Source organism: Pteropus vampyrus, unplaced genomic scaffold, assembly GCF_000151845.1.
Source record: "Pteropus vampyrus isolate Shadow unplaced genomic scaffold, Pvam_2.0 Scaffold144, whole genome shotgun sequence".
Taxonomy (NCBI): domain Eukaryota; kingdom Metazoa; phylum Chordata; class Mammalia; order Chiroptera; family Pteropodidae; genus Pteropus; species Pteropus vampyrus.
The window spans coordinates 119,448-128,859 of NW_011888925.1; the positions used below are offsets into that span (position 1 = coordinate 119,448).

General features: G+C 56.5%; 1 protein-coding gene across 1 annotated transcript in view; it reads right to left on the reverse strand.

The window, feature by feature from the left end:
• The window catches only part of VPS37C (VPS37C, ESCRT-I subunit), a 28,631-nt gene that overhangs the window by 770 nt on the left and 18,449 nt on the right, over positions 1–9,412 (reverse strand). The window contains exons 2-5 of the mRNA XM_011368950.2: positions 5,130–5,228; positions 1,672–1,843; positions 816–898; positions 4–63 (exon numbers count right to left, since the gene is read on the reverse strand). Of these exons, the coding sequence (XP_011367252.1) occupies positions 4–63; positions 816–898; positions 1,672–1,843; positions 5,130–5,222 (408 nt within the window). The 5' untranslated portion in view covers positions 5,223–5,228. The remainder of the gene's footprint in view (positions 1–3; positions 64–815; positions 899–1,671; positions 1,844–5,129; positions 5,229–9,412) is intronic.

The following is a 9,412-nucleotide window of genomic DNA, read 5'->3' on the forward strand; positions in this document are numbered from 1 at the left end:
GGCAAAGTTCTCCAGAAACGTCTCCAAAGGCACCTCGCCCTCCAGGAACTTCTCAGCCATGGTCTGGAAGACAGGCCCGGTGACGACAGGGGCCTACTGAGAACAAGGCCACCCACAGGCTCCCAGCCCGGCAGCCTCAGGCATTCCCAGGCACTCCCTGCCTTCTCTGGCCCCGCTCTGGGGACTTCTCCTTATGGTCCTCATCACTGCTGACGCACACTCATTTGTTTATTCTCCCTCACCAGGACATCAACTCCTGGAGGGCAGGGACTGTCAGTCATGGTCACCGCTATCCCCTGCCCCTGGCACTGTGTCAGCCCTCCGCTGGCTACCACATCTATGTGTGGAGTAACTGAATGAGCACTAGTCCCTCCGTCACTCATGCAGGCCGGCCCAGGGGCCGGGAGGCCCAAGGCAGCTTCTTCCTCCCGGAGCACGGGGAAGTGGGGAGCTCCGGCCCACCGCAGAGAACGCGTTGACGCTCAGGGAAGCAGGAAAGAGACCGGCAGCCCCGCTGAGAAGGGGCTGGGGCCTGGCTTCAGTCCTTGGGGGCTCTTGCTGCACTGCCCTCCACCCGGGTCCCCAGCTCGCCATGACCATGCTCTCCGTCGCCCATTTCTGCTTCAGCCAGTGAGAATGGGTTCCCGTTCTGTGTCTAAAAAGGCCTCCGCTGGGACTAAAGGTGTCACTCATCTTTGCCACCTACGAAAGTACCCCTGTGCCACCCTCTGCAGACATCCAGTGCCCATTACAAGGGCTCCTGCTCCAGGGGCTGACGTTATTCAAGGAAGAGGGGGTGTCACGGGCTACCTCACCTCAGACTCTTCTTCAATCTTCATGCCTTCGATTTGCAGGAGGTCTAACAAGGTCCCCAGCTGCAGTGCTGAAGAAAATTTCTCTGGAAGGGAGGGCAGAAGGGGGAACATTTCAAAAGAGCCTCTCGACTCGGTGTTGGAGGCTGAGGTTTCAACAAAGGCTCTCAAGGGTCCTCGGTGTACACGGGGGCCCAGCCCCCACCCTGGGCTGCTGCAGAGCCCCTTCCAGTCCCTCAGGTCACCTTCCTGAGCAGAGAGCTCAAAGGAGCCCAACGCAGACCTCTGCTCACCAGCCTCCCTGCGGCCAGCCTGGGAAGCCAGGAGCTGGGCTTCAGAGCCCACCGACCAACCCTAGCCCGCTTCTGCCTCACAGGGGACTGACTTCACCTGTCTGACCACCGAACCCCAGGGACAGCCCCTCTCACCTTCCCAGATGGCAGGTCCCAGGACACAGAGAACCTGGACCCACTATGCAGAGCACAAAAGCTGAGGTGGCCAAGTTAACGGCTGCAGGGCAGGGTGCGGGCTCTCTGTCAAATCCCAACCCCATCTCCAGCTGGCTGTGTACCCCTGGCCAAGTTCTTGAATCTCTTTGGGCTTCCTTTTTCTCATCTATGAAATGACAGTAACACCATCTACCCCTTCATGGCTGTTGTGGAAAAATGTACGTAAGGCGCTTACGCAGGGCTGGGGCGTGGCGACCCTCAGACTCTGCAGGCCCGTTCCTGTCCTGGGGGAGGGAGGGGGCATCTATTCTTCCACGCTCTTCCAGCATCTCTCCCCAGTCCAACCTCGAGCGGGCCCCTGAGTTCACAGGAGCTCCCAGAGCACACTCCCGGGGTCCGGCTGCCCCTACCCAGCTTTGCCTTCTGCTCCTGGCACCGCTCCACGAGCTTCCGGAGCTCCTGGTACTTGTCGGAGAGGTTAGAGCGGCTGATCTCTAGGGGACCTTGGAACTCCAGGTTCTGCTCAGCCAGGCTCCGGTTGGTGGCCAGTGCCATCTCCCGCTCCAGCTGCAGGTCCTGGACCTAAAAGAATAGGACACTTGACCATCGGCATCGCCACCATCCCTCAGCTCGTGGCAGCTTGGACCAGGGGCTTCTGGGACTCATCGCCCACCGTGGGGAACCACAATACTCAGCCCTCAGATAGAGTCAGATGGACCTGGGTTCCAACGCTGAACAAGCACTGACTCAGGCACCTCACCGAATCCTGAATCCAACAGCCTATGTGGTGGATCCACGTGGGAAACTGACACTGGAAGTCGACAGCTTGCCCGAGGCCATGCGATGAGCAGGAGCCAGGCCCACCATGGGCTGTGCAGAGCAGAGGAGGGGGGACCAAGCTATACAAGAAAGCACCAGCTTTCTAAGAGGGAAGGGACCAGAAGCCTCAACCACTTACCCACAGGATTCAGAGTCAAGAGACCTGCTCTGAGGACTAAGGTGGCCTAGGCCAGGCCACAAGCCAGACATGCAAAGAGGCTACAAAGACAGCTTCTCTGAGAGGTGAGAAAGTCATGGCCAGACTGACACTGATTCAGACCTGTCCCCACCTCCTAGGCCACGTGTGTCCTGCAAAGAAGCTGTGTGGATGAATGAACAGAGTGCCCCTAAGAACTATGGGAGGAGTCCCACAGCCGGCAGAGGACTCCCACCAACACAGGCGACCTGCGGCCACCTGAGGCCCTAATGCCAACCTCTGCACCTCTATGTGCCCCCTGAAAGCACGTCCCCAAGCTGAGCAGCGCTGTGCCCTCAGCCAGGTCTTTCGTTGCCACCAGCTGGTGAGGTGACAGCCACGGGAACCCTTCCCAGAGCTGCTATGAACTGAAGCCCTGTCCATCTGCCAGGGAGTCATCTTTATGGAGATGACCCGCCACCCCTGAGACAGCAGGGACAATACACCTACAGCATCATGTGGCACCAGGAGAGGACTCAGCAGCCAGTGGAGGGCTCAGGGCACAGCTAGGCAAGACCAGCTTCCACACGGGAGCCACTGGGCAGCTTCTCCACCACAGTCAGCACATGACGAACCGAGCCTTAATGGCTTGTTCCCCAACGGGCACAAGAGGCCATAGGCATCCTGGAAGAGGGGACTTCAGGGAGGACGCCCTCCTGCCAACCCCCATTCACAGGGTCTTGAGACCTGCGCTCTGGGGCAGGCCTGGAGCCTGTCCTTCACGCTCTGGACTGGAAAGAGGGGGTCACAGTTATCTTCCCTCCAAGGATGCGGCCGCAGGGGCACTGGGAGGGCGGGGCCCACCATGGTCTCTTGGAGTCTGGTCTGCCCATGAGGGCAAGTGCCCCACAGCTAGGTGGTCTGGTTTGCTGCCACAAATACCATCTCGAGCCACTCAGCAAGCACACTGACTCGGGGACACTGACACTGGGAAGTTTCAATCTCATTTTTATTAGCCGCAAAGCTTTATTTACTTATGTGGCTGACACAGAGAGGGAAGACTGAAGGCCTCCCGCTCAGCTGTCCCTTAGGGGGCCCCGAAGATCCTCTGACCCTCATGTGCGTCCACTGCCTTTTCTCTGGGTCTTAACTAATAAATCTTTGCTGTATCGGTTTCCCCTAAATCTTGTCCTATCAATTCTGTCCCTTCTCCCCACAGCCTCCCCAGATCTTTCTCCACTGGGGTTAACTATGAAGCCCCCCACCAGTCATTTATAAGGGGTCAACAAAAACAGTTCTAGTACCCTGCCCCAAAGGGCTCACCCCACAAGTCACGCTCTTCTATGCAGAGCTGTCCCCTACTAATCCCTGTTCGCCGGGCAATGTTCCTACCTAAAATCAAACGAGCTCTCATTTCTCTCCTCACAGTCTTACAGCGACTCAATTATCGTTTGATGGCCCCCTGTAGAAAATCTAGTCCGAGGGGCTTTGAAAGTCTACGTAGTCCACCCTCCTTCGTTCCCCGAGATCCCACGAGCGTTTTCCCCCGAGAATTCAAATCAATTAGCCAGACGAGGTTGCGTGTCACAAAACTCAAGTTGCCGTTTGCCCGAGAGGGGTTTCTGCTTACATTTTCCACAGATTCTGGGCACCCTGCCACAGATCCTATCGGCCTGCCGCGCCTGGATGTCGACTAATTCTAATTCTGTAAAGGCTTGCTTCTACGAAGCGTGTGCTTTAAAGCACTGTGCTCATGGCAGATTTTAAGAAACACTTGGTGCTTACTGTGTGACTGACGGAGAATGGCAGGTGGCGGCGGGGAGACCTGCGCCGTGCCCAGCTCTGTGCCAGCGCAGACGCGGCCCTGGCAGAGCTCAGGGCCTCATGAACCACCTGAGGCGGCCTCGGCATTTAACCAACACGAGCCTTGCTTCACGTCCCCGCTGAACGAGCTCAGGGCGGGCAGGGAGTGCCACCCCGAGTCCCCGTACCTCTCCCCATCCCCTGCCTGACACATCGTCCCCTGCGGCCCCAGCAAAGCTTGCCCACGTGGGTAGAGGACCCGTGGTGGGGGGCAGTGAAGGCACAAAACAGCGAGGAGCTTCCCCCTCACAGAGAGGAAACTGCCCTGGGGAGGTGGCAGCACGGAGAAGCTGGATGGGGTGGCTCCCTTTCTTTGGTGAACATATCGGGAACTCACAGAAGAGATACATCACACCTGTGCATCGGTCAAAAAAAAAAAAAACATCCAAATGCCAGTCAAATGAGCCTGGCAGATCTGCGTTTGTTTCTCCCTAACGTTAGGAGCGGCAGGCGGCAGCCTGCAGAGCTGTGGACAGGCTGCAGCCACCCTAGGCACAACTGCATAGCTGCAGCTCTGTGGCCACATCCAGTCACGGGGTACCGGAGACGGGGAGGACAGGAAAGGCCTTTATTAAGGTGTCAGGCTCTGTACAGAAGGCTCTTTTTATTCCCATGAGGACTGTGATTGGAGGCTGAGAGGGTCAGTTGCCAGCTATGACAGGAAACAGGATCAAAGAGGAGTTGAGCCCAACCCCAGCCCGAGAATGGCTCCTCCTGGAGAAGCAGGGCCACGAGGCCCCTGGGGAAAGAAAGGCAGCTACAAAACAGTACCATGCTTTTAGCAACTGCCTCCAGACTCAGGCTGGAAGAACAGTGCGGGACTCCTGGGGCACGTGGGTTCACTGAGGGCTCTGGACCCCCGAGCACTGCCCCCTACGCCTCCGGGGTGCCCAGGAACTGGGCTGACACGTCAGGGGTGGCTCTGGCTGGGAGAAAGCCACAGAAAAGGAAGATGAACTTGGCCCAAATTCCCAATAAGCCAGCATCCTTAAGAAGGGCCGTGGTCCCATCTGCTGGCCTTTCTTGGGCCCAATGACTGTCTCCCTCTACCTCGGGGGACTCCTGGGCCAGCCGGTCAATGGCCTCCGGGTCATTCTGCATCTCCTCCAGCTCCTCCAGAGTCTTCTCTTTCAGGGTCTCCATCCTTCCCTGGGAACACATAACAACACCGCCATGAGGAAAAGAGGCAGCTCGTGGGGAAGAGACCGTGAGCCCGTACACATGATCTGTCAAAGAAAAATGAGTTTTCCAAGGTGCTCCCACTCCACGGGGAGGCTCAAGGAGGGGTGAGGGTCCCGGGAAGTGTATTCCTGCCACCCCAGCCACCACCTCTCCCCAGGGAGACCAAGGAGCCACTCCTTCCAGCCAAACCATGAACAGCAGGATGTGTGCAAGCACTCGGCAGCCAGAGAGAAAATGCTGATGCAGCTCCACGAAGAGCAGATGGAAGAGGCAGGAGTGAGCCAGGCAGCCAGGGACGGAGATGAAGCTGGCCCGAGGAGGCCCGCGGGCCCCGGCGCCAGCACGCCCGCTGGTAGGTGTCTATTTCCGTCCGAACCAGAAATACACCCAACCTTCACACGCAGGGGCCTTGCGGCTTCAACATCACAGGCACGAGTGCGTCGCTGCTTGTTATATTTAGGACACCAACAACCTTGGGCCCCCTCAGGTGTTCTCTGCGACTGCAGTCCTTGCCACATGCCACAAAAATGGACTGTCACAGTCACATCCTCCTCATCACCACAATGGAAAAAAATCACCAAACTGGCCTCTAAGGCAATCGGGAGAAAAAGAAATGGACCGAGTGGAAGAGAACGTCTGTTCTGATGAAGCGCCGGTTTCAGCAGTCTTTCCATCTGTCATTCTGCCCAGAGGGACACTGCGAGATGGTCTGTGTAACAAGGGGTCCCATCCAGGCCCCAGGGACCGAGAAGCAGCACAAACACTGAAACACACCCAGTACTGGCTTCCTTTCTGCTGACGAAATCCTCTGTTTTTTTTTTATCTTTCCTAGATATGCGCTTTATAGGCTTACTGCTGGTTTTTCTCATTATAAAGATTATGTTAGTTTTCTAAAGATTCCAACGCTACAGGGTATCTGGAGTCCGTGCACCCCCGCACCCTGCACCAGCACCCAGGGAGGAGTCAGTGCTGATTACTCGGCCAAAGGGATGTTCTGAAATCAAGGACCAAGGTCAGACTCAGAAGCAACCTTCTCTGGGCCTCAGTTTCCCCATCTGTCATAGAAAGGGAGAGGCGTTTCCTAGGGTCATCGGAAAAGTGGAAAGAGAGACTAATAAATACTGACCATGCTCCCCCATTTACCAAGAAAGTCCTGCTTTACTCCTCAGGTCCCAGCATAGCTCATTAACAGTGTCCCTTTTTATGCTCCAGAGTGCCCCGGTTTGGACAACAAATTACAGGCATACCTCAGAGATCCTGTGGGTTTGGCTCCAGCCCACTGAAAAAAAAATGAGTGTCGCAACAAAGCGGAAGGTAATCTTTTTGCTGGTGGCGGGTTTTGCCTCCAGTTTGTAAAAAACGCGACACCTGTGCAACACAACAAAGCGAAGGGCATACAGCGAGGTGTGCCAGTAAAGGGGCACCCCGTGATAAAAGCTATCCACACACGGTCCCACCACTGCCTGCTAATCCCTGAGGGCTGAATGGAGCCCCTGACTCGCAGGGCAGGCATGCCGAGCTTCAGGCATGCACCTGAATCCCAGGAGACACTCCCTGAGAATGTAGGTGGCCCAGCCCCACCTGCGGAGCTGTGTCAGTGAGCCAAGGCGGGCCGGAAACCCACTCTCTCCAGGAGATGCTGATGCAGCAGACTCAGAAAAGGCAACAGTTCCTCGCCAGTCATGTGACAGTGAGGGCACCAGTTACCGAGCACAGCAGCACGAGTTTCACAGGACTGTCCGTCCTCATCCTGCGAGGTGGCAACAACGGTCCCATTCAAAACTGTACTCCGTCCACACCTCGCCCTGCTGCCCCAGGGGACAGGGGAGCGGCAGACGCACCGGCCCCGGGAAGCAGCAGAACCAGCGCACTGAACACGGAGGGCTCCGCCGTGAGCAGGACAAGCGCAGCGACCTTCTGAGGGTCTGACATAAGCCAGGGGCACGGGCTCAGTCAGACACACCTAGTCTGAGTCCCGGGCTGCCACCTACCAGCTGCGGGACCTCGCCTACGTGGAGCCTCCCTGAGCCTCGGGTTCTTCGTCCCTAAGGTGGGCTGGTACGAGGTTCGATGATAGCGATAGCGTGCAGAGCACGGGACGGGCGTGGTACGAGGCCTGGCCCGCAGCAAATGCTGGTGAAAGACTCCAGCACCGCGGAACTTATTTATTCCTGGGGCCTCCACGACGGCCGGCTGAGAACTTGCTGGGCTCAGCGGCAGCAGTGCCCCCCCCCACTCCCCCCAAGGAGGAACCTGCCACACACAGAACAGGGTGTCCGCTCAGACTGCAGGCAGGCTGAGCACAGATACCCCGGGCAGAGAATGGAAGATGCCGTGTGGGCAGCTGGCCAGCCGCACGCACACAGTATGCTTAGCAGTGTCATCGGCAATGGCCCTGCAGGTCCAGGCGCACGCTCACACCTCGGGACGTTAGCACGCACCCGCCAGGAGAGCCTTGAGCACAGCCGCCACTCCCCAGGACGGGCACCAACTCTCCGCCTCAGCCACTTGTGACGGGAGGTGTCACGCTCCATGCCCCTCCGTGTCCGACAAATACCACACCTAAGGCAGCACAGCCTCGGGCAGCAGAGTGGACACTTTTTGGTCTCAGGACACCTTTCACTCCTAACCGAAGAGCCCAAAGAATTTTCATTTATGTGGATTTTAGCTATCAACGTTTACCGTATTCGAAATTGAAAGTGAGGAGTTTTCAAAACACAGGAGTTCGCAAGCACACACACTGACTGCCAGAATGATGATGTGATCACAGGCTACGTACCCTCTGAAAACACCACTGTGTACTCAAGTGAGAAAGTAGAAAGGAAAATAGTGTCCTAGATTATGAAAATTATTCTGACCTCATGGACCGCCCGAAAGGGTCTCGGAGACTCCTAGGGGTCCCTGGAACACACTTTGAGAACCACTCAGGAGACTAAACTCCGGAGCAAGACTGCGTTTGAATGCCCCTCTGCCACTTACCAGCCTGTTGTTTAACCCTTTGTGCCCTGGTTTCTCACGTCAGAACGGCCTGCCTGTAACAGAGTCGGCACTGCGTATGTGCCGTCACCAGGACCCTCACAACCACCTTGTAGTCAGCATCGCTTTGACCCGACCTCAGAAGAGGCCGAGAGGGAAGTGACCTGCTCCAAGGTCATACAGCTAGGAAGCAGCCATGACCTCGGCAGTGTGCATGGCGGGTAGGAAGGGGGTTCTCAGCAGGTGCATCGGATTCACCTGGAGTCCTTGTAGAAAGCCAGAGTCCTAAGTCCCCCTCCAGACCCAGCACTTCAGAACCTCCAGCCTTCTTAATTTTTAATGAAGTTGTCTAGGGTCCTACTTTTCCCTCCTCCAGAACTAAGGGAACTCAGGTGGGTGCGGCCTCATCTGACAGAAGAAAAGCAAAGACTCAGAAGAGGGATCTGTCAACCAGTCCCTGTGGCGGCAGGACGGGAGTGCAGGGGCTCAACCCCGTGTTGTTCTGAGTGCGTCTCTGCCGGGACCCAGAGTGCACGTCCCTTCAGTGCCTGTGGCTTGGCTCATGTCGGTGGGACCGGGCAAGGCACTGGGAGCTCACCTGAAAGGAGGCACTGATGTCAGACCCACCTACAGCCACCCGGGAGGACTGGCTTCCCTGACAGGCTTGCCCTCACGGGCCACTTCTTCTTTTCCCCCAGAAAAGGAACACGTTTTAATTACAGGAATGTCACCAAAACAAAATCTATTTACAACATTCAAGTAGTTTACAACATTCTGAATTGTTTTCCTCTGGGGCTGATGAAAGGGTATTACTGATACCTCTGTGGATCTAGTGTGCACGTCCATGCTTCTTGAACTTATAGTGAACATGGCATTCGATGGATGAGTCCATCAAAGCAAAGGTGCCAAGCCCACTACCCACGGGCTTGAAAGTTCCAGGTCACCAGGTGGCCCAAAGAGGGGCCTGATGTGGCTAAAACCTGTGCAAGGCTGTCACTGCTGCTCTCACAAGGGACAGGGAGGGCAGCAGCAGCCCCAAGGATGCATATAACCTGCATTCAAAGTTTGGTGATATGTGACCATAGATATTTAGCAAGAAACTTTCCTGTGTTAAATAAAGAATGGCGGCCAATCAAAAAAGTGAGCACCCCAGATAATTCTGGGGGGTGCTGAAG